Below are 25497 nucleotides of genomic sequence, written 5' to 3'. Positions count from 1 at the left end.
CACAATGCACCCAGTTTAAGTAATTTGTGCAGATCCACAAAATGCTTACTGTGTGACTCTTGAGTTGAACTTAGATTTCTTGGATTTCAAGTTTTGGGGTCTTACATGCCCCTTGATTGTGTAGGGATGGAATTTCATGGAGATGATAACGTGCCATCTATAGGACGAGATATGACATTGATGTGATTACTTGATCTACAAAATTTCTTATTAATGAAACCCAAGCAAGAGATAAAGGAATTTCATTTTCGTTTTTGTGTGATGACATTACCAGCTGTAGGCATTGTAGTTTTAAGCCATTGCACGTGAATGCATGATTTTCCTTTAAAATTATTATGGATAAGTTGAATTAGGTTCAACAATGTTTTTTCGATGTCAGTTGTTGCTCAAAATTGATGTTAATTCGAATAAAATCACCTATTCTGAAATAACAGACTTTTAAAGTACATTATTAAGAATTCATAACAATTATTTTTATTACCCCTGCCTGTATTAAATAAATGCCTTTGAAAAGCATTTTAAGATTGTTAATGCTTTTGCATTTTCATTAAATATTTTACGAAATATTCTCAGAATATTAACTTTGTAGCTGAAAGTTGTAGCTGAAAGTTGAAAAACTGTTACACATTAGAAATTCGATATAATGAAGTATAGTTTTTTCTTTAAGAGTTCCACTGCTAAATTGATCTTTGAATTAGTTAAAAAGTCATTATCTGTTCTCAAATAGGCCATTATATTGTGTTAGTGCATTTCTCCTTCTTTTCTCTCTGAAGACCTCTTCTCTTTCCTTTTCAGTACATGTAGATATTTCTTGCTCCCATTTTCATTCTTGATCGTGGTCTCATCTGTTCCCAGGGACTTAGCTGCCGCTGTGTGTTCACATTTCTAAAGTCTTTCCTTAGCTTGGAGACCTCACGCCTGCTGTACCTCTGCAGGTACAAACGTCTGCTAGCTCTTCCCATTAATGTTCACCTATTAGCTCCACACATTTTTAACACTCCCCCTGCCACCTGTCTCCTTTCTGGCCTGTTGAAATCCTTTATTCTTTCATTCCCTACATTCATTATCCAACCTTCAGCATCTATCTTACTCCTGCTGCTTGATTCATTTTCAAAAGCCCCTGGTTTTGAGTGTCTTATATGGTTAGGGCATATCTAGCTTCTTAGACTAGGTGAGCCAAGGATGGCCCAAAGGTTTTTGGCTTGGGCAAATTTGGAGGAAAAAACTGCTGACTTTTACTTAAATGGGAATGATATGAATCCTTGTTATTTTTGTCCATGCCTTAGCTTCCTGAGAAGATTATGAATTTCTTGAGTATAGGATCTAAGTCTTCTTGATTGTCTTATCCCCACAGCACTGAGCACAACACCCAGTGCAGAGTGTCACTCAGTAAATGTTTAACAACTGAATAAGTTGGTTTAACTTCGTCATCTTTGTCCTTTGGCAAACTGTGGCTTTGCTGCATGTAGGTCTGCTTAGACTTGAATTTTTCTCTTCTTAATAATGACCAGCAGCCATATGGCAGATGCTTATAACCAGTCATTAAAACTTGAGAACAATCCCAAATCATTTGCTTAGTAGCTTTTTATGGATTTGTTGTGATGATATCATCCAAAGATGTTTGAATCTAGCTCCATTTCCAAACTGCTTTTCCTGTTGGATAGAATATAAGTTAACCTCTACCATGAGAAATGTTTTTTTTTTTTTTTTTAATGAAGTCTCTTTTTCCAAGCTTTAAGGAATGCCGTCTTTATTACTTTGGATTTCCCGAATGTATCACATTCCTAAAGAGCTATAAGGCATTGTCTCTAGTTTCATTGCTCCCAGAACTAGGATGACAGGAGAGGGGACTCTTCTTTTCACCAGTTGCTTTTCTTCTTCCCACCACTCTCTTTTCAGGGATGTGAGTAGAGATCCCACTGCTCTTGCTGTCATTTAGCATTGCCCTGTAATGTAAAAATACATGAAGAGTCTTTTTATGCCAAGAGTCATTACTTAAAAAAAAAAAGGAATTTTGAAGGGTAGAAAGATCATCAGATGTTTTCCAAATATTACGTGGTTTATAAAAAATATATTTGAACTAGGCAGTTGTAGATATGTTGTTTAACGTATACAATACATAACCGAGTACAGAAATATAGGACATTTATCGAATATTTGACAGGGTTGCCAGTGCCTTTGTTTTGGGTCCTACAGACTGAAGTATAATGAATATCAGGAACGACCACAATAAAAAGTGGGTACTAACGTGTCAGAAATGTGAAGCCCCATTAAGGTTTAACTTCAGAATATCTTTAAATTTGGAATGAGTGATTTGCATTAGACTTAGCAACACAAGGGGAGAGAATGCGTCAGAGAATGTTAGGTCTCATAAGGAATGTATTTCAGACTATCTCCTTAAATTTGCAGTGAGTGATTTTCATTAGACTTTAAAACACGAATGGCCAGTGTTTGATAACATTCCGCAGTTCAGTGTCTATCATTTGGTAGACTCTGGGTCGGAGGAACATATTTTGGTTAATGCTTCTGCTACTTACTGTCTTTATGACCCCGTGTATACCGTAATATGGAAGTTCTCCAAGTTTCGATTTCCTGTTCCAAAATGAAGGCAAAATTGTGGATCACCACATTTGTAAATGACCACCTGTATCTTGATGGTTGAATGAATGGATGAAGAAATGGGCTGTGCTGATAGTTAATCCATTACCTGTGAAAACAATTCATCAATCCTTCTGTACAGAACATTAGTGTGGCTGAGATAAATAGATCTGTCACAGATGGTTAAACAGGAATTCAAATGGACGAGATCCTACCCAGTAGCCAAGCTAGTACATAGGATCCTCATAACTGGCGTGGCGTGTAGATGAAAGGACTCTGATGGAAGAGTATGCAGGGAGTTTCATCTGAGACAAATCTAGATCCGTTCCATGGGAGATGGTGGCTATACGTGGACCTAAGATCAGGAGCGTGCTTATCTAGCCATTTCTACACTAGAACCAACCCAGCAAATACGTAAGCCTGGAATCCCTAACTAGCAAATGTGTGTCACTGAGATGATAATTAGAATACTCTTAAAGAAATGCCAATTCTGTATGCAGAAGCGCTGGGTGGGGTGGCAGGAGGCCCAGGGGGCGTGCTGAGTTCTGTGGTTGGGATGAAGCTTGTGAGGAGGAGGAGGAGGAGGAGGAGGAGGAGGAGGAGGAGAAAATCCAGAGAAGCCTGATGGCTTGTCTCTGCAATGGCAAAAACAACTTGAATGAGCCAGAAATTGTGCAAAGAAAGGCCTCACTGAGATCTTCATCGTCCCCCACCTGCCAAACATCTTCCTTAGTTCCCTATCTCCCTTTCCCTTGCCATCCTCCCCCTTCCCTCTTTCTCTACATGTCTGCCTGGTTCCTTCAACAGGTAAAATCTTAAATTGTGAGCTAAAAAAAAAAAAAAAAAAAGGAAATGCCATCTTTGTTTGTCAACATCCTTGTTGACTTCATGCTGTATTTATTTAGCAATGCCCTACTGTCATAGAGGAGACTATGAGAAAATGATTTTTTCAACGTTGCCTACCACAATCCAATTAAAAGTATGATACGCAGAGCATGTTTTACTTGAATATTGCAACACAAAACACACATGCCCCATGAAAGCCCTGTCCGTTCAAAGCCAAGAAAAAATTCCTCCTGACCCAGCATGGCATATTAACCAACAGTATCCTCTGAGGAGCTGAGTGTGGGGTGTGCAAGTGGAGTTGAGAATCAGAAGTTATGAAAGATTTTCACCTGAGAAGCATCATTACCTCCCGGGGTTTCTGAAGCTCAGAGATAATCACAGAGAAAGAAGAATGCATTCGTGGCAAGAATTGTTCAGGTAGGGTTGGCACTGCTTCCCTAACTGAAGCAGAGTGTCGTTGTCGTCGTCATCATCATCGTCGTCGTCATCATCATCATCATCTTCACCATCATCCTCGCGTACTGAGTGCTGACTATGATCCAGGCACCACTGTAAGTGCGTCTCATATACTAACCCACGTAATCCTCGTACTGACCTTAAGTCGTATAACCATTCCGGCTGGACAGAATGAAAGCTCTGTGAATGCAGACGTTTTAGACATTGTGTGTCCTCGGATCCGAGGACAGTGCCTAGCGCTTAGTATCATCAAATATTAGTTGAGTGCGCAGTTGAGGAAACCAAGGCCCTAGTCAAGTGAAATTCAACATTTTGGGTGAGAAGCTTGTAGAATTGCTCTTCTCCAGCTGTTGAGGGTCTATGAGGCCAGTATGAAGGCTCTTTTATTTGCCTCCTAAATCCCAACTCAGATAGAACCTAGACGTAAAAAAGCCAAGGCATAGAGATCAGGGTGTCCGTTTTGTTACTGACGGGCCTAGATTGGAGATTGTGGCTTAGATGTTGGTTATCCTCAGGCTCCCTAATACTCCCCCCACCCCCGGGGAGGATATGGGCCTGAGGATGCATACACGTCCCTGTTCCATGTGTGTAGAACCCCAAAAGGACATTCCCAGCTCTGTCTCTAGATGACAGGCTCATGCCTGATGTATGTTTTTCATGGAAGAAAGAAGAACACAAGGCACAGGTCTCCGGGGGAGGGAGATGGGAAACCAGAGAGGGTGGTGGAGCTGACACGTTCAATTCCTTCTCCCAACCTTACTTGTCATGGAAGTTACTTCTCTCTCAGGGGAGGCATGAACAGACAGTGAATGGGATTGGAATTGTTATTTCTTTTTTCCTTTTTTTTTTTCTCAGTGGGCTTCTTTGGATGTTATTATTATTAGTAGTATTATTATTATTACTACTACTATTATTTTTGAGTATAGTTGACAGACAATTGTCATATTAGTTTAAGGTATAGAACATAGTGATTCAGCATTTCTCTCCATTATGCTGTGCTCACCCCAAGTGGGGCTGAAAAGTGTTATTTCAGTATTGTTCCCTCTGGGAAGGAGAAGGTCTGTGAAAATGTGAGGAATGAGACATAAGGGTTTCCCCTACCAGTAGGTCAAGCCCCTGCAGGGCAGCAGTGTTGTCTTAGTCCTTCCACCTCCCTGGGAAAATGGAATATGCTGCTGATTCTGAAGCCATCAGGTTTGTCCCTGATTGTCCTGTGACAATCTCTGCAGACCCAGTGTTCGTGTAAATCTCGGTGATTTAGATATGCAGATTCTGGATCCCTCAAAGGCATACTTATTCCCATACAGCTGCCACCAAGCCCTGTAATTGCCTGATAAACATCAAGGAGAGGAGCTGTTCGATGCCACCAATCTGGGAAGCTGGAAAGCAGTGGCCGCTTCCGCTGAGGGTTTGCTGAACCCCCCAGATAATTGCAAGGACGCGCTGTGCCTGGGCAGGAGTGTGAAGCAGCAGCAGCAGCAGCAGCAGCTGTGGCAAACAGGTTCTTGAATGGGAGATTTGCAGCAAGTCAGAAAATCGACTGGCAGACCGGCTTGGGCAGATTGGTAGGGAAGGACTGGACAGGATAAAATCAGAGGTCTTGGGAGAGGAGCTCAGGAGCTGAGCCAAGGAAAGGGGATTTTGAGTTTTGGAGGAAGGATGATTCAGGTTCTGTGAGGAGCCTAGGAAAACAGGGGTGGAGGACGTTGATTTCAGGAGCTCAGAGGGTGAATTTGGAAGGAAGGTGGGGGGTATGCTTCCTTGAGGATGGAGGTGGGCTGGGCACTGTGGGCTACGATCCAGCTAGGGGTTAGCAGGGTCAGCAGGTGGGAGCCCTAGGTCAAGCAAGAGATGCCACACTGCAGCAGGCTCAGCAAAGCTGGAGATGAGGACCCGGGACTCTTGGAAGAGGTAAATCCATCAGTGCCATTATGACAATAATGGAAGCGAGATGTGAGCAGAGCTCCTGGAACCACATTTAGTTCCAAGCGGTATGATAAGCTGATGGAGCATATATTTAGAAAGAGCCTTTGAGAGTCTTACTGTTGAACCGCCATCCTAATGGACCTAGTTCTATTTTAAAGTAATGCAGAAAATAATAAATAAATGAAAACAAGGCAGGAAACTCGTAGCATATCCGACTGTGATGGAGTTCCTTTCAATAGTGCTCTGGTGGTGCTGTGCCCAGCAAAGTCCTGATTATTTGCGGGTTCTTGTGCTCCGGGGGCATATTTGGCAGCGGGAAAGTCAGGAATCCTTTGTGTTTAAATGAGCTACCCTGCAGGAAGTGCTAAAGCAAATGCTTTGTACACGTAACAATTCTTCTCTTATTTTCTTTAATTTAATAATAACTTTGACTTTAAAAAGAAATTTTGAGAATCCATTTAAGAAAAGTTATTTGCAGTTAGAGGGTCTACTGGGGAGAAAATAGAGCATAGCCTGACCCCAAAGGATATATTATCTCTTCACTGAGCTTGTGAAGAAGGGACAACTGCTGTTTAAGGCACCATTTAGAAAGACAATCTGTTGCAGTATTTTTAAAGCATGATGGATGTTTAATCCTCAAAAATAGTGTTTAGCGCCTTGAAATGCTAGGAGTCTATTGACTGCTGTACGTTGGTCCGTATTTATACTCTTAAGAAGTGAACAGTTGCAGTTATAAGGACTATTCAGGTTAAGAAAATATGGACAAAAAAAAGGGGGGGGGGAAGCAAGAAATGGGGATTGAAGCCTTTAATATAAATTGCCAGCACTGATATGAGTCACCAGGCAAATGAGAAAGAAAGTGAAGTGTTGGCGTGGGTGGAGGGTGCCTCCGAAGGGAGTAGACCAGGATATTTTTATCAGAATGCACATATTAAGAGTCTACTCAGTTGATGGCTGCCTGTAAGGTATGTATAAAGTGAGTTAGCGTGTGTAATTATATCCAGGCTTCTCCTCCTCCAGGGAATTTTGGAGTCTAAGACACGAGTGGTGCTGGGTCTGACATAGATAGGGCAAAAGTGGATAATAGCAAATTCAGATGTGGAATGAGCTAATGTGCTCGAGAGGGACAAGTACAGGTCCTGTGTTGGTCAGAGTTCAAGAACAGAGGTCAAGCATTTGGGGAATTTAGGGGCAGTTCCCAGGAGAAAATTGAGAATCAACACACGATGAAATGAATTAAAAGGATAACCAATAAAATTCGCGCACGTTCCTTGTGTTTTTCTTGCCTTTTTCTATAAAATTCCCATAAAACAACAACAACAACAACACTTGTCTCTTCTTTTGAAAATTTTTGTAAATTAGGATTAGACTCTGGGAATATCCCGAGGCTTGATAATTACTTTCTGCTTCCCCGTCTCCTAAGCTTAAATCCTTTCCTACACCTAACAGAACTCATGATTATGCAGAACTGTGTAGTGAATCAAGTTGCTATTTTCAGCATGTCACGGTGCTAATGTCCAAAGTCTTAGAGTTGGACATGAGTTTCGATCCTGGCTGTGCCACGTACCTGCTGTGTAACCTTGGGCAAGTAACAGACTTTTCTAAATGTCAGTTTTCTGCATTTGCCAGAGGAAGGATAGTACCTACCCCACAGCGTTTTGTGAGAGGAGGCAAGGTAATGAGCACAAACAGCATTCGCATACAGTAGGCATTCAGTAAAAGATGGCTTATCTTTAATATGTTCTTTCTTAGATTTATTCATTTATTTAATTAGTCTTTCCTGGGCACCATGTATTGCCAGCAGCTGCTTTAATCCATTGGAACACATCAGTGAACAGAACAGGCTCCTGCTCCTGAGTCTACATCTTTGCGAGTGGAGCAGAAATAAATAAGCATAGTAAATAAGCATAATATATAGTCTGGCTGTAAGTGATAAATACTAGGGCGAAAATAAAAATTAATAAAAGAGCAGGGGCATGAATAGTGGGGAAAGTGAGAGTCAGAGAGCATGCTCCAGTTTGTACAGGATGGTCCGTATTGGCCACATTGAGATGTTGACATTTCCAGGAGGATTTAAAGAAGGTTGAAGGAGTCCCTTCATGTGAACAGCTGGGAAGGAGCATTTTAGGATGGGGAAGGATGAAAGCGAGCCTAGAGCAAGGAGGCCAAGTTGATGGAAGGGGAAATTAGTAGGAGATGACGTTAGCTATGGGATGGAGGTGATGGGCGCGTTACGTAGGGCTTTGTTAGCCATTGCATAAGCCTTGGCTTTTACTTTGCGTGGAATGGGTAATTATTTCAGCGTTCCAAGCAGAAGCGTGACAAGATTCCATCTTCTTATGTTTCATAAGATCCACTCTGCGTGATGTGATGAAAGTAGATTGTTCAAGGGCAAAGATGGAAGCTGGGAGGGCATTGTTGTTATCCAGGTGAGAGACAGAGATGGCTTGGCCCACCGTGGTAGCAGTAGAGATTGTGACAGGTGGTAGGATGTGGGGTATGTCTTGATGAGAGGGCCAACAGATTTCCTCACGGATCGATGTGGGTATGGAAAATGGAAGCCAAGGAGAATTACAAGGTCTTGTCCTTAGCATCAAGAACGGTTGCAGTCAGTATAATAGTTATGATCTTACAGTCTGTGGCTTCTTGTTTTATAGACTTGAAAAGGAACAGTGAACTCGCTCGTGCTTCTTTGCATCCTCCACAGCCCTGTGCAAATGATACGCACAAAGTTGGTGCTGAGTAAATAATTAGTGAACCTTTGAGGGGCATGGGGACAACTTGCGCGCAGAGAAAACAACAGGCAGGAAAAAATAGTAAGGCCCCTCAGAGAGAACTCTCCTTTACAGCTTGATCTAGGTCCAGCCCTGACTATTCACGCCCCCCCACCGCCCCCCATCAAATTGTCTGTTCCAGGCACTTTGCTCCAGACATTCTCCGGAATCAGTACAGATGCCTGCTGCCTTCTTGATCGCAGAAAATAGTCTCCCTTGTTAATAGCCTGAGTAGTGATCTGGCCTCATAGTTTTCTGGCCACAAAGAGACAAGTACTAAGCCTGAAAATGGACACTGGATGAAATTACCTGACTGGATAAGCCCTAAAAAAAAGTCTGAATTTCCTCTTACATGGGCAAAAGGGGAATTCAGTTCTTCTCTTTATGTGGTGATATATTCTTAGGAACTAAAGAGAACTGCCCAGTATTTTCTGGAAATGATGTATTTCATTCCTGCTTTGGATTTATATTCTCGTGAACATTTACAGATGGGACACATAAAAACTTTCACACTGAGAGGAGAAGCAAACATTATTTCTGGGAGGACCAGAGGAAAAATAAATTATGTAGCTCACTTACTATTTCTGTTTTGTCATCGTAATCAGTGAGTCACAAATATAAGCAGAATGTTGAAGCTCAACAGTTGTAAATAGAGTTCAGAAATGTAGTGTCAGTTCCAAACAGGAGAGCCAGTGGGGGGGGGGGGGGAGGAGGTATCAAGGCACAAATGAGACACCTTGACTTAGCTCTAACTGTCCCTGTCCCTGTAAACGGGAGGGGTTTTATCTCAGGAGGTGCGAAGGCTCATTGGTCAGTGATTCTCTGCCCTTCCAGCCAAGGGCTGACAGCCCACTTCTGAGCTCAGTGAAGGCCAACCTGGGGTGAATCTCTCTGATCTGTTAGCTGGGGTTGTGCCGTAGCTGCCTTTTAAAACCATCTGGGGAGTGTAAACGGCAGTTTAAAGGACAGCCAGGAATGACCAGGATAAGTAGGGTCAACGGTGGGAATCGCCTTCTGGTAAAATCCCAAACGTGTTGACTCACAAATGTGTATAGCAGATACTTTCATAGGAGGTGCTGGAATCTGAATTTAGGATGGGGGGAAAATGAACTGTTTGTAACACAGTATCGGGGCAGCGAAGGAAGAAGGATTACACTTAAGTGCAAATGAAAGAGGGATAAAGCTACTCGAATATTTACACTGAAATATCTCATGTGAGAGATGTGATCAGAGCTGGGAAATTAGGTGCTTTACACTGATAAATAGTAAATCCAGTCGTGATTTCAAGAGTGGTGTGTAGTTTGCTGCTTTTGAAAGGTCAGTTTTTCATGCCTAAGTCTTGAATGTTCTTACAGATTTACCTCTTCAAATATTCTGACTTTGAAATTTCTGATTGCAAAAAAAAAAAAATGGTATGTCTACATTTTCTTTTAGTAGCAGTTGTCTAAAATAAAAAATATTTTTTCGTTCTGAAAAAAATGTGTAGACATAACTGGGATTCAGGGACAAGTCTAGAACAGATCAAAGAGGAGACGATGTTGCGAATCACAAAGAATAATAGATTTTTGGAACTTGAATTAAACTAAGATGAGCATTTCCTGACCACACCTATGTGTAGTATCCAAAGCGATTTTACAAGACCCCCCAGAAAATTCTGTCATTTTAATTTCACAGGTAACTTTTTAAAATCCTTTCACTTCTATCTTGCATCTAGTGAATCTTTTCTGTTCCATTCCTTCTGTCACAGATTTGAGATTCAAATCTCATTTTGAGGTTCGACTCCTATGCTGTAGTCTACTTTCTTAGGTTTGTCTCCCCAGGTAAAAATCAAGGTTTCCTAAAATTTCACCAAAGGCACCTTTTATTACAAGTATAAGTTATTTAGTAAAGGGAATAGCTACTCCACCTTGTTTCTTCTTAGCTTGCAACTCTGAGTCTCTGGAATAAAATAAGTTGAAGTGACGACAGAGAAAGATTCTGAAGCCAAAAGAAAAATAAATAAATAAATTAAATAAGTAAACAAACAAACAAACAAAAAATAAAAAGAAGCATGCTTTGTGGATAAAAGGATGGTTTACAAAACCTTCGTGACTCTCCAACTCTGAGTTCGGTGCCACTTCTCTCCCTACCATCACCCACTTCTAACCTCCTCACACTACACTGGTACGGTTGGTGATTTCTGCCATTTATGCACACTTCTATTTGTTTCTTTTCCTTCCAAGACCACAATGGTTGCATACCATGTTCCTTGTCTTTTATCTAAGTGAATTAATTACCTAGTATAACAGGCACTTGAATATGCTTTACTTTGAAGGAAGAAAAACAGGACGAAAGAGAGAAGAAAGAAAATTCATTTCTCCATTTCTCCATGTCCTCCTGCATGTAGCTGTCGTTAGAAGCTCCAGATTTAACCTAGGGTGATGTGTCTTTCAATTTAAATAAGGGGAAGTTCAACAAAAATTTGTACATAGATATATGTCCACACGCATGCGTACATATAACACATGTTAAAATATATTTCCTTATTATTTCTTTATTTTTATTATTTATATATTATATATTACAGATGTGTAATAAATGTATATGGTATGATTATACTGGCACTACTGAAGATACCGAACAGTCTTAAACTAAAGGAATAATCCTTGTATTTTTGAATAACATTTTATTATAGTAGTTATGAGAATGAGATGTAAGCTAGAGAAAAAAGTTTCAGTGCAGCTCTGTGTCATATTAGCTACTGAATTTAGATGAGTGATAAATTGAATATGATTATTATATGCTTCATAGGATGATCATAAAAATAATTTTAAATTTATATATATAAATAAATATAAATATAAATAATAAATATATAAATAAATATATAAATATGAATTTATATGTATATAAATTTAACCTAGTCCAGGCTACAGTAAATGCAGTAAATGCTTAATAGGCAGCAAGTTTCTTTTATTATTACACAATGGGAATTCAACAGATAGGACAAGTCTTAAAGGTTGCTACATAAGTTTTTAAAAGCTCCTAATTACAGGTTAAGTGTATTCATAACATTTTCTAGTGCTTATGCCTTCAGGAAATAGCATCCAGTGATGGGTGGTAAAGTTAATTACTTTAGGAGGTTTCTCTTTTTCCTTCTCTACTACTTTAAGTCAAATTTATTTTTAAAAAGAAAAATGAGGGATCCCTGGGTGGCGCAGCGGTTTGGCGCCTGCCTTTGGCCCAGGGCGCGATCCTGGAGACCCCAGGATCGAATCCCACATCGGGCTCCCAAGCATGGAGCCTGCTTCTCCCTCTGCCTGTGTCTCTGCCTCTCTCTCTCTCTCTGTGAGTATCATAAATAAATAAAAATTAAAAAAAAAAAAGAAAAATGATACTATCATCAAATTAGAATATCAAAAAGCTCTGTGTTACAAGTACGGTTTCTTTTAAGGCTGATCCAGGAGATTTAGGGAAAGATAGTAGTGGTTAGTAATACCACCAACAAGGCTCCCCGTGCGTTTATCTCTGGAATGTTGTAGATGAGAAATGTTGTAATTTTAAGTGTGAGAACTGCATCCTACTTGAAAAAAAAGCAATTCTAATTAATACTTTTAGCATCTAAATCTAAAACTTTGCCTTAAGATTTTTCCATGTATGATTAATATAATTCAGGAATTTTACCACCATCATAATACTACTACATGTTATTTATTTCAGATTATCTAACATATAAAGATAATACTTGATTAATTTCAAGTATTGAAATCAAATTCAATTAAATTTCAAGTATTATCTTGATTAATTTCATATTTAAGTGTGTCAGGATTCGCACGGCTGTATGCTTGATCATAATCTGCTATCCGCTAGAGTTGAACAAGAAGATCAAAATGAATCTCCTACTTAAGCCATATTTCTAAAGAAAACATAAACTACCTGATAGCAAAAAGCGAATGATAAATGTTCTTAGGATGTTGCTTTATATCATTTTGTGATTATCTGTGATGCTTCATGTTACTCATATAAAGCAAAGTGCTGGGAGCTTTTGAGTGGAGGGACACAGGACCGTCTGATACCTTCTCATGCATTAAAAGTTACAAGGTGATTTGATTATTTCATTTCAGGGAATAGTAACATCTGGAACCAACAGAAAGAGTAGTTAAATTCTCGAGGGATGGCAAGGACAGCTTCACAGGGGATTTGTGGTCTGAGCTTATTTTTTTAAGAACAGGGATTAATTGAGAGGACACTCGATATAGAGGAAAGAACAAGTGTAAAAAAGACAAAAGAAATGAAGGAGAGTGACATGGAGTGTTGTATGGCTGAGGCGTGCTTTATGGGACAGTGTTGGACCAGGATGGAAATACGGACAAAGATCATGAAGAGTCTTATGTGTCCTGCTGTAATCTTCAAACTTGATCTGTAGGCAAAGGAGAGTCATGGAGAAAAAGTTTGATCAGATGATCAAGAAGAAATATCACATGATTTCCACTTAGAATGAAACTCTAACAGTATCATGGAAGGTAGATGGGAGTTGGCAAGATGGGAGACAGGAAGACTGAAAGAGGCCATTCCAAAGGTCGTTGCCAGTGAGAATGGAGGGGATAGGAGAATTCGAGAGACTGTGTAGTAGGCAATGCAATTGAAAGAGCCTGATGAGCGATTAAAATGTAAAATATGAGTAAGAAGGTCAGAGTGAGTCTAAGAGTTCGACAGCTGACATAGTGCCTTTTAGCAAGACTAGAAATAGGCATAATTTTGAGTATTTGAGAGTCATGTTCAATATGAGCTTTTGAAATCGTTTGGATTGTATTTTCCAAGCATTATACTAGAATTACATTTAAATGCTTCCCTTCTGTGAAAAATAGTGAAGAAAGAACAGAAAAGTCCTTTTGCAAGGTGAACGTTATTTTGCTGTTGACAGCAGTATTCTGCGGGGATGGTGAAAAGGTCGTAAAAGAGAGTCAATTAGCATGCTTTAACTTACGTACCTTTTTATAATAAAGACATGAATATGGTAAGTTTTTTTGATCCCTTGCTATTAGCAATATAAATGGATCATATTTCTTAGTGCATTAAGAATTCTCAATTCATGTTGACATAAAGTAGTTCATGGTCTTAAAAAGATAAAAGTGTATCCTTATTATGTATTAGATATGAGAATCCTTTCTTATTAATATGCATTTGGGGAGCAAAATGTGAATTTATACGGGCATTGTTTCTATTTTTAAATTCCCCCGAGTTAGTTGTTCATCTGGTTTCTATGAGTACTTAGAGAACAACTAATAAGCTCCAAGTTCCTAACTCAGGGATGCTAGATTTGGAATAGCCTGTGCCCAGACTGATATATGGACTCTGAGGGTTCTAGCGTTTCCCATGTGCTCTAGAGGTCATCTTTTACAGTTTGAAGGGGGATGGGGTCACAAGGATCTCCTCACAAGAGAATCTAGCCTGAAGTAATAGAAGGGTGATATCTTTGAGTACATCTCTTCAGTCTTTTGCTTGTCAGAGGCCCAGGTTGAGCATTTAGCAATTGCCTGATGAAACATCACCTTGAGGAACATAAATTGCTGCTGGTACCCCATACAACTTCCCTTTGGAAACATTCTTTCCCTCGTCTGTGGGGCTGTGGATGTCTCTGGACTGCACTTAGTAAACCCTTAGGAGCTATTTGTTAATGGTGTCAAATGGCCCCACCAACCTGATGGGAATCAGTTTCCCCTTCCCTTTCCTATTTGATTTCTTTCAGTAGGGCTTTGGGGAGAGAATTATGCCTTCAGTTCCCTCACCAGAGTAAGCTGAATCATGAGATAGTGAAGAAAGGCATTTCAAAGAGAGAGGGGCACTACGGATATATTACCTGGTGACAGTTCTAGGGGCCAGAATAGCCCCAAACCCTAAGAGGGATAGATAAAACCTGCCGTGATTTGAACTCAGATTCATTTGTAACCCATAATCAATGACTGTCATGGGAAGATGTATTTAGTTCATTCTTTAAGGACTTTTTGTATCCCGTTCATAAGCATCTAGTCATCTTGATTCTTGTTCAGGATTCTTTTTTTTTTTTTTTTCCCTCATTCAGGATTCTTAAATGAGCTGTACTTTTAAAATTAATCTATTTACAGGAGCAGGGAAAAAAATCAAAGTAAACAAAACTACAAGAACAAACAACATACAAAGAAGCAACAACTAAAAAGCACCAGAAATCTTACTCTGAGAGGAAATTCCATATATTTTAATATATGTCGATATTTCACATTTCCAGATCATCACAAAGAGTCGACGACCACGATGTAGAGCTACAGTGAAAAAATGATTGTACGGAAACACAGTACATACTGATTTTATTATTGTTCTTAATCCTTCCTACTTTTGTAGGCACCTTGCTGACCATTCAAATGCAGCCTTGTAATGTTCTCCATTCCTTTTTATCAGACTTGTATTGGGTGCCTGCTGGGAGGACGGCATTGGGCAAGGTGCAACAATTCCTTTGTGGTACAAGGCCAACAAATTGCATTAGCAGATTCAAAGTTTTCGGCTTTTGGTAGGGAACGCTAAGTGCCGCGTACACAAAAGTCACTTAATAAGTATTTGTTGACTTTAGCAAAACTAGATGATGACAAATGGCACGTGTAGGTGTTATGGGAATCATCCCAGGAAGCAGAATGTTCTTTGTTGTTGGTGAGAGAGCTAAAGCAAAGCACAGCAATGACTAACCCGTTTTAAAAGATATGCGTGACATGCTATTTATGATACTCGATAAGCAGAGATTAGGATCCTGATCCTCTCGAAGGGATGTCATCCACAGATTGATTTTGCTCTCAGTATTGCAAGCAATACTTAATATCACTGTTAATATCCGAATTACAGGGGTAAAGACAGTACCGCTTATTGCTTGGGTAGTTCGCTCCAGTGAATACAGTTAGTATCTTTCCTGTGCTTTTAATTATTACCATTTTTTTCTTCTTAGGGTAACTGAATAACGTCTGCATTCAGCTTTGGTTTCTCTCAGACGCACCTTTGAGATACCCATTAGCTTCGGAAGTGGTACTGGGAGGCCCTGGAAGAGGCGATGGCTAGGTGGCACAGGGCAGGGAGGGGAGCCCGAGCAGGGTGCAGGGTACTGCTGGGGAGGCTGGGTTTGGTCTCCCCTCCCTCTGAGGTCCTCTAGGAAGTTGTGTGGCACATGCCTTCGAGTGGTGCTCCCTGAGGAGGAGAGAAGGCCGAGTTGTATCTCCTTCCCACTCCCATGGGTCATTGATGGATGGTTGTTCCCGGAGACAGAAGCTTCTCTGCATGTCTGGTCTGCACGTCCTACTGCCCTGCACGGCCAGGGAAGGCCCCAGGCGGAGGATCCAGGGGGATTCCAGCAGAACACCAGGGCCCGGAGGGCAGTGGTGCTTGTCAAGGCTGGGGGGACAAAGACTTGGCAGCAGATGGGCTGTTGGTCTTCGTGGACGTAGGCGGTGTTAGGTGTTGTCCATATAATCGTTTCAATATCAGACGTGTTACCTGAATCCTTGTCTGTTGCATTAAGGAGTGATGGACGGGTATTTTGGACGGCACTTGAAATTCCTCTCCTCTCCAGGATCTTCCCTAACTTTCCCGCCACCAGACCTAAAAAGCTCCTTCCGTTTCTTCCCCACTCTCCCTTGTCACTCCTGATACAGCGCAGGGCGCGCCATCCCTCCTCGCCCCACGGGTGCCGGTGGCTTCCTCGCTGCGAGCCCCCCTGCTTACCCAGGGCTGGGCCTCCACCCGGATCTTTCCTCTCCACCCCGGCGCTCCATCCGCTCCATCCGCATTGCCCATGTGCTCAAAAGTCTTCCACCTTAAACAAGCAAACACAGAACCTCACCTCCTTCTGTAGCTAGAGCTCTCTTCGCCCTCACGGTTAAACTTCTCCAGTTGTTTCAAATCACTCTAAGCCCTTTCCTCTTGTCCCCCTTCTCTGGCACCCCCTTGGCCTCTGCGCATCTTCTTTCCTGCACCAATGGCTCGCAGGTCTCCAAGCACAGTGGGGATTGCAGACCTCACTTTGCTTGATCCCTCAGCAGAAGCGACTGCCCATCACTCTCTTCTTCATAAGGCCTTAAATTGCCTTTGTAACACTCTATTTTTTAAAAAAAGATGTATTTATTTATTTGAGAGAGAGCGTGAGCAGGAGAGGCAGAGGGACAGGGAGAGGGAGATTTCAGTCTGAGCACTGAACACAGGGTCCCACATGGGGCTTGATGTCACCACCTTGAGTTCACGACCCTGAGATCATGACCTGAGTTGAAATCAAGAGTTGAATGCTTAACCAAATGAGCCAGCCAAGCTCCCCACCTTTGTAACGTTCTTATCGTTAGCCTTTGGGACACCATATTCTCCTCTACTTTTGATTCCACTACTCCGCTGGACTCTCCTTCCTGGCTAATTTCCTGGCTCATGTTCTTTTATGAGGGTTTTTTTTTTTTTTTAAAGTTTGTGCCTCTTAATCCCCTTTTTCTATTTTGCTCATCCCTCCACCCACCTTCCCTCTGGCAACCACCAGTTTGTCCTCTGTATTTGAAAGTCTGTTAGGATTTGTTTGTTCATTTTGTTTTTTAGATTCCACGTATAAATGAAATCGTACAGTATTTGTCTTTTTGTGTCTGACCTATTTCACTTAGTATAATACCTTCTAGGTCCATCCATGTGATTGCAAATGGCAAGATCTTTCTTTTTTATATCTGAATAATATTCTATCGTATGTGTGTTAGTATATGTATATATATACATACATATATATAGAAAGTTGAATGAATAAAGACGATATACACCACAACTTCTTTATCCGTTCATCTATCTATTGATGGGCACTTGGGTTGCTTCCCTATCTTGGCTGTTGTAAATAATGCTGCTATGATCCTACAGAAATCCTGAGGGGGAATTTGTATTGCATTTGTATTGCATTTGTCTGACATCAAGTTAAATAACCTAGATGAAATGGACAGCTTCCTAGAAAGATTCAAACCACCAAAACTAACTCAAAAAGAAATAGAAAATCTAAATAAACTTATATGAGAAAAGAGAGATAATTAATAATGATGTTAAACATTTGTCAAAGCAAATCACAGGTTTACATGGATTCACTGATGAATCTTACTAAATATTTATAAGAGAGTTAACACCAATACTTCATAAATTCTCCTTAAATAAGGAAGAGAATGCTGCTCAGCACGTTCTATTAGTCTAGTATTACTCTGATACTAAAATGAGACAAAGACATTGTAAGAAAAGAAAACCGCAGACTGATATCCCTTGTGAACATAGTTGTGCATACAAACGCTCAAGAAAATACTAAGAAATTAAGTCCAGCAACGTAGAAAAAGCTATTCACCAAAACCAAGTGAGTCTTATTCGAGGGATGCAAAGTTGCTTTAATGCACGAAAATAAATTGGTGTAACATAATCATATTTATAGAAAAAAGGGCAAATGATTTGTGATCATATGCATATTTCATAAAAAGTATATAGCAAAATCCAACTTATTCATCAGTTAAAAAAAAAACACACCTCCCTATAGACTAGGAATAGAAGGGATTCCATTTATATGAAATGTCCAGATTATGCCAATCCGTAGACTCAGAATCTGAAATATTTGTTCTCAGAGCCTGGAGGGAGGGAGGTTAGGGAATCTGTGCAGGGTTTCTCTCTGATGATAAAGATGTTCTAATGCTAGATAGTAGCGATGTACAACTCTATCCTAAAAACCACTGAATTGTACACTTTAAAAAGAATATGTTTTATATGATGTGAATTATATCTCAGGAAAGGTATTATTAAAAAAAATAAACTATTTGGGTGGATGCAGTAACAGTGAGCGGAAGCACTGTTACTATAGAGATGATGGTAGCTTTCACAGTAGTAACGTAGAAGAGGTGAGAAGTTGTTGGATTATAGATATCTGGTTGGAGAGCCAGCCAGACTTCCTGTTGCAGAGAATTTGTGAATGAAACCAAGATCTGTGGCCCAGAGCATTGGAACAACAGTCAGATACCACAGGGAACGTCATTAGTGTGATGGATTTTGGAGAGAAAAAAATCATTTTTGTTTGGCATATGATAAGTTTGAGAAACTTGTCAGGTAGCCATGTGGAAATGTCAGCTGGACGGTTACATATAGGAGTCTAGACTTTAGAAGACAGCTCTGACTTAAAATAGAATTTCAGAAGTCCTTGACTACATGGAATAAATCATCAAGAAGTATAAATAAAGAAGACCAAGAACTGAACGTTGGGACGATCCAATATTAACAAGATGTTGGCACAGGAGTAAGGCAACCAGTAAGGCTGGAATAAAATCAAGAGATTGGGTTGTTGCAGAGATCAAGTGAAGAAAGTGTTTCCAGGAGAGGGAGTCTTTTCTTACACGTTCTCAGAGCATATTATCCTGTCAGTAAGTGGGTATTTATTTGATTTTGCGTAGTATCTCTCTTCACCAGGCTACAGCATTATGAGAGCAGAGGCTATGTCTATCGAAACTGACTCTGAACTAAGAGTGATCATTCATTCGTTGACTTGGCAAAAAAATTATCAATGTTGTCAGAGATTTTTCTGTGCGGGGTTTTGACTTTTCTGAGCAAAAGTCCCTGTCTTCATGGAGCTTAACTTCTAGAGGGTGAATGTAGACCAGAACTCTCTGTGATGATGGGAATGTTCATCTTGGCTATCCATTGGGGTAGCAATAGTGACAGGTGGATAAAATATGGCTGGTATATCGGAGGAACCAGGTATTTTATTTTAACTAATTGAAATTAAATTCAAATAGCCACATGTGGCTCGTGTCTACCCTATTAGTAGATATTAAGCAGTAAACAGTAAACATGGTAAGTCAATGAATATACAAAGCCAGGGAGAAATGTGAAACAGTTGCACTTCAAATAGGATTTGATAAAAATTTAGGGAGCACCTGGGTGGCTCAGTTGGTTAAATGTTCAAGTCTTGGTTTTGGCTCAGGTTGTGATCTCAGGATGGTGAGGTTGCGCCGGGTGTCAGGCTCTGCTCTCAGCACAGAGTCGGCTTGAGATGCTCTCCCTCCCTCTCTGTCCCTCTCCCGTTTTCCTCCTTGCACAGGCACTCTTTTGCTCTAAAAATAAATAAAATCTTAAAAAAAATAGAATGGTTGATGTACCCCGTTGAGGTATAATGATTTCTAAGGTTGGTCCTCTTGCATGTTTTACGTTTTTTGTTGTTTTATGCGCTTGTTCTACTGCAACTGTTCATTTCCAGGCTCTACAGATAGTTTATACCAGTCAAATAAAAGGGCCTATTTCAGCATCTTCTAATAATACTACTTAAAAAAAATCTCGAACTTTATTCCCTTGATTTCTACACTTTCCTTTCCTCAATATCATTTTTTCCCTTTTGCTTTGATGATTGTAACATCTTCCAAATTGGATAGATTGTCTTCAGTCTCCTCTGATTCAGTTTGCTCACTGTTATGAATATAACAACATTTCTAGTGCAGTGGCCTTGCAGGTAAGATTCTCCCAGAGTCTTTCAGTCAGTGCCCTGCTGCCATGGAGAGAGACGTCATATTCTCAACGTTGTGGCACATCAGGTCTCTTTTGATGCAAACCCTCTTTACAACCTGATACCCCAGTCTTCCTACTTATCTTCCTACTGAACTATTTGCAAAGGATTTTTGGAAGTAAGTTAGATATATTATATATATATGTACATATATCTGATATATGTATATATATATAATGAATATTAGTCATCACAGAGAATGAAATCTTGGTATTTGCAGTGACACGGATGGCGCTAGAATGTATTATGCTAAAAGAAGTCAATCAGAGAAAGATGGATAATGTATGATTTCCCTCATATGTGGAATTGAAGAAGCAAAACAGAAGGATACATGGAAAAAGGGGAGGGGGAAGGAGAGAGGGAAACAAATCACAAGAGACTCTTAATGATAGAGAACAAATTGAGGGTGGATGGGGGATGTCGTGGGGGGTGGGCTAGCTGGGTACCAGGTTCTTAATACAGGAGAGCACTTGTGATGAGCGCCGGGTGTTGTATATAAGCGATGAACCGCTGAATTCTACTCCAGAAACCGGTACTGCACTGTATGTTGACTAAAATTTACATAACAATTTAATTTTGTTAAATACTGACTGCATTCTCCAATGAAGAAACAATTTTTATCAGTTAATGTGAGCCCTTCTTGAAGTTATTTTTTCATTCATTTTGGAGATCTTTCAGGGCCATTTATTATTTTTCTTTCTATCAAGTATTTCAACTATTCAGAAGAGTACAGAGAATAGTAGGATTTATTTCATGGCCGGCTTCATCAAATCTTCGTGTTTGCCAAAATTAAGGTCAGTTTTAAAAGAAGGAAAATAATATGATACATTAGAAACCATTAGAAACCATCTCTGTAACTGTGAAAAGGTTAGTCCCCTTTCTCTCTCTTCTGTGATAGCTGCCTTTCAAATCCGGAATTGGATGATTGCTCCTAAGGATCACACCTTTTATGTTTACCACATGCAGTCCTTATTTCTCCTCAAGTACTTCTTATTAACCTCGGGGTATTTTGCCTTTGGAAAATCTGTATGGAAAATCCTCTTTTGCATATTATGCTGTTGGCATTTCTAAAACTAAGAATTTAGCTTATGAACAATTATTTTGAGGTAACTCATGGTATACATTTCTGTTAAAAGCCACTTACCGTTTGCTCAAAAGTTAAATTTTGGTTTCCACTGAAATAGGCCTTTCTCTAAATACATTCTTTCCATTTGCTTGGTTTAAGTTTCTTCACTAGTATCCTGTTCCATACGCTTTCAGCCTCCTTCTGTCAATGGACAGTTTGGGCTCTGACTTCACCAGTGACAGTCCCCATTCAGCCATTCATGGCCATTTGTAATGTTGGTGAAATATTTGGGGGAAAAGGTAATATATTCTACACGAACTGTAATTAGAAATTATTTGTCAATCCAAACACAAAACATGTAATATGTGGCAGTCATTGTGCTGAGGACTAGCGATAGGCCAGTGAACAGAGGTGACATAGTCGTTGTCTTTTCATGCATCTGAATCCTGGTTGGGGAGATACACCAAACAAAACCCCCAAATGAGTGAAAACACATTAAGGCATGAAAATTATGGCAAATTTTAAAGAGTTTTATGCAAAAATGAAGTGTCGGGGAGGAAATGAATGAAGCCAACCTCATTATACAAGGGGTATAGTGAACCTCTGACCTGGGGAGAGGACATTTAAATAGAGACTTAAAGGCAAGTAAGCGATCACCTCAAGGGAAGGGAGAGAAACAGTAGCCAAGGTGAAGGCTCTGAGTCTGGGCCGCGCAAGGTGGGTCCACTCAATGTGATCGGGACTCGAGAAGGTAACTCGTGGTACTTAAAGTGAAGAAGAGACTGAAGGGCCACCAAATTGTGGTCAGTCCGTTTATTTACTCTGTGATGGACATCTGTCCATCAGAATATTATAACAGGCATTAGTTAGCAACACAATTCAGCCTTGCGCTAAACCCATACTGGAAAATAAAAGTTGACCAGAAGCTCCTATGGATTTTGACAAATTAGTGTCGCAAGATCCCCAAATAACCAATATTCATAAAATCTTACTTCTTCTGCTTCCTTTCCTTTCCCTTCTCTTCTCTTATGGAAAGCCAAATCATAATCAAAGATGATGTTTTGAATAGATGTGTCAAATATTTGCAGTCATGACTCAAAACTATTTTACCAATTCATGTTGGTTGTTGGCAACTCTATTGCAACAACCAGGAGTCCCTTTCTCAGTCTTACAGCTATTGGGTATTCATAGTCAGTGTTTGCCTTGCTGACCTTCCTTTTATTGAACTTGCTTAGCTGGAGAATATTCCTTGCAGTGCATACAGCTCTCTCACTGTGCTTATGAAGTCGATAAAGCATGAAATCATTTACTTAAGGTAATTTTGCCTATCTGTGTTCTGTGTCTTTAGGTGTTGCTCTTGCTGCCTAGAGCTTTGAGGGTAATCTTATGTTTCTCTTTGGATTCTTAGCTGCCACTTTCCTGTAGCCACGAGGTACTGGGAACACTCTCCCTTACCCTTTACTTGCCATTCGTCATAAAGTGGATATTCTTCATGTCCTTAGCATGAATATATTCACACATTTTGTCATCTTTCTTCTCTAGTTTTGCTACTCCAGACTACAGAGAATAATTTTATCTGCCTCTCTTTGGCTGAAGACTCCCTCAACGTTTACATTTTCCTTTCCTGGAACATTTAAAATCAATATCTATAGTGACTTAAAGTTTTATTGGATTGTTTATGGAATAGGTGTGACATTATTGATTTGGAATGAGTAAGAGGAAAAAGCAAACCAACTCGAGTCCCATTTTCATAATTCCTTTCTAATAGCACATCTCATTCACGTCCAGGACCAGCTGCATGATGTGTGAGGCCTAGTCCAAGATGAAAATGCAGGGCCCTTTATTCAAAAGATAATTAAGAATTTCAAGAGAGCAAAAGCAGAACACCAAACCATGCATGGGGCTCGTCTGAGCACAGGGCTGTGTGACACCACACAAGCTGCATGCCCACGAAGCTGACCCTGTGCAGGTCTTTGGGGCAGCTGGCAGCTGAGAATTAGCTTTATGAGTGTATTTATTGTCCCAAATGAATGTTATGGTAAAATTTAATGAAAAAAGATTTTTGAAAGAAAATAGAATATAAAATAATAAAGTTGAATAAGTACATTTATTTGGAACACTATGTTTTTAGTGCAGAGGATTACGGTGAATAGAAATATGTAGCTAATGAGAAAACACTTTTAGGTTCAAGTGTAATATTATTGACTGTGGTTTACCCTGAGAGCTTAGGAGCCACATTGCCTGGGTTCTGAAGCCTGGCTCTATTTGCTCTACCAAGTGAGGGTCGTTGGGCGCTTTTCCTTACGTGTCTCTGTGTGCATCTGTGTGCATATGTATTGGGATGATAACAGAATCTACCTCTAGGTCTATCATGCAGATTGTTATATTTCAAGTCATGTGAAGCATCAGCCTTCAAAGTCTGCTGTGATATTTCAAAATCCTTGTTGCTTTTTATTTTGGCCTTAGTGGATACAATATTCCAGAATTAGTTTAATTACTCTCCTTCATGATTGTGAATCAGTGTCCAGTATAATATTAAAAATATTTTGTGATATTGTTTCTGCGGGATTACAAATTGGACAGAGGATGAGACATTCAGTTTGTGATGATAGAAATTAAGGATGTATTATTCACTGAGGGGGGCACTTGACAGGATGAGCACTGGGGGTGATATGGTATATGTTGGCAAATTGAACTGCAATATAAATAAATAAATAAATAAATAAATAAATAAATAAATAAATAAATAAGGCAGCACTCAACCGGGGGGGGGGGGGGGATGTATTATTGTTTTTTCCTATAAGTACATTGGAAGAATTTTTCTTTTTTAGTCTTTTCTTTGAGCCTTTCCACTGTCACCATTTGGCTTTTTTAAAAATCAAAGATCCAAATCACCTGGTTAAAAGAGCTGTCTAGTTAATTGTGTTACAGTTAGTAAGTTATATAACTTTGAACCTAATTCAAGTCGAGCTTAATGTTTCATACATTCGTAAATACCTTTAAAGGCAAGTTTGGAAGTAATCCATTGTGATTGATGTCAGTTAACTGCTTTTATTTTTTGTCACTGAGTGATCGTATTTATAGTAATTAACAGTTCATTTCTATGCTCTATTGAGAAGATGTACTTATTGACAATCTACAAACAAAACCTCTACCATCATGAAATACCATCTGAAATATTTAGTTTAAAAATCAAATTTAGGACTATATCAAATAGCAACCCTACTAACCACAGTTTATTTTTAGTACTGGTAGTAAATTTTTTATAAACTGGTTCAATTAAGACAGATTTTGAGAAACTATTAATTCTCAGAAATATGTTCAAAACAGAATATGTCTAAATCAGGCGTAGTTTCCAAGTAAGAATGTCATAATACTTCTAGGCATTCAGCATTTAGGATTGTGAGAACCTATGAAATAATTGAGTAATACGGAAATTCTTGTTGTTTGTAAAGGTTGAAAAGAAAGTAAAAAGCAATATTCCTAAATAACGCACAGCTTTCTAGTCATTCCATGTACTTGATACCGTCTCTTTCAGTGGCTCTCGTTATATATTATCTATATTTAATCTCTTTTTCTCATATCAGACAGTATTACTGAAGTCTTCACTAACATCTACGTGACCAGTTTTGGCCCTGTCTCAGACACAGATATGGTGAGTTTTTCATTAAACGGTATTTTTTCTTCACATTGTGTTCCCATTATATGGGGGGAGGTTAGAATAAACCAATATTTTTAGTATTATAGAATTATGCGTCTGTCTCATGTCGAGTCCATCCAAATATTTGGAAAGTTAAGGATATTTGTTTCAGTGGAACGCTATTCCTGCTTGAGTGTTTATATTAACCCTTTACATTTTACATTCCTTACAGAGTTTGTCTACCTAGCTACAGCATGGTAAAAAATTAGTTAAATACAAATAGTTATTTTACTGAGAACCATTTTCTAGGATTCAATGACCTGCTTGGACTTTGATAAGTAAAATCTGTAAAGTTTATCAGACAGTCACTTCTTACAGATTATACTCAAGATCAGGGCTAGAAATGCAGATCTTCCATTGACATTAAGTGAGGTGGGTCCGTCTCACATTTTCTAAACACACACCGTACCTACAAGCTACATACTTAGTAGGCATATGTAAATCGATCTAAAGAAAATGAGAACTTGACATTCTCAGGTTCAATGAAATTGGTATTTATTTTTCTTTAAAATGAGATAGGTAAGAGGGAAATTGGTCTGCTGGGTTAGAAAGTAGCAGGCTAGCAACATCATAGATAATTATTGATTAAGCATCA

At 39.6% G+C, this 25497-nt stretch overlaps 1 protein-coding gene across 4 annotated transcripts in view; it reads left to right on the top strand.

The window, feature by feature from the left end:
* Positions 1-25497, top strand: part of GABRA2 (gamma-aminobutyric acid type A receptor subunit alpha2) — a 121511-nt gene that overhangs the window by 24492 nt on the left and 71522 nt on the right. For all 4 annotated transcript variants that reach the window (XM_041723901.1, XM_041723903.1, XM_041723900.1 and 1 more), the window contains one exon: positions 24790-24857. In XM_041723901.1, the coding sequence (XP_041579835.1) occupies positions 24790-24857 (68 nt within the window). The remainder of the gene's footprint in view (positions 1-24789; positions 24858-25497) is intronic.

Source organism: Vulpes lagopus, chromosome 12, assembly GCF_018345385.1.
Source record: "Vulpes lagopus strain Blue_001 chromosome 12, ASM1834538v1, whole genome shotgun sequence".
In the NCBI taxonomy this organism is placed as follows: domain Eukaryota; kingdom Metazoa; phylum Chordata; class Mammalia; order Carnivora; family Canidae; genus Vulpes; species Vulpes lagopus.
This window is presented reverse-complemented; position numbering and strand designations above follow the sequence as displayed.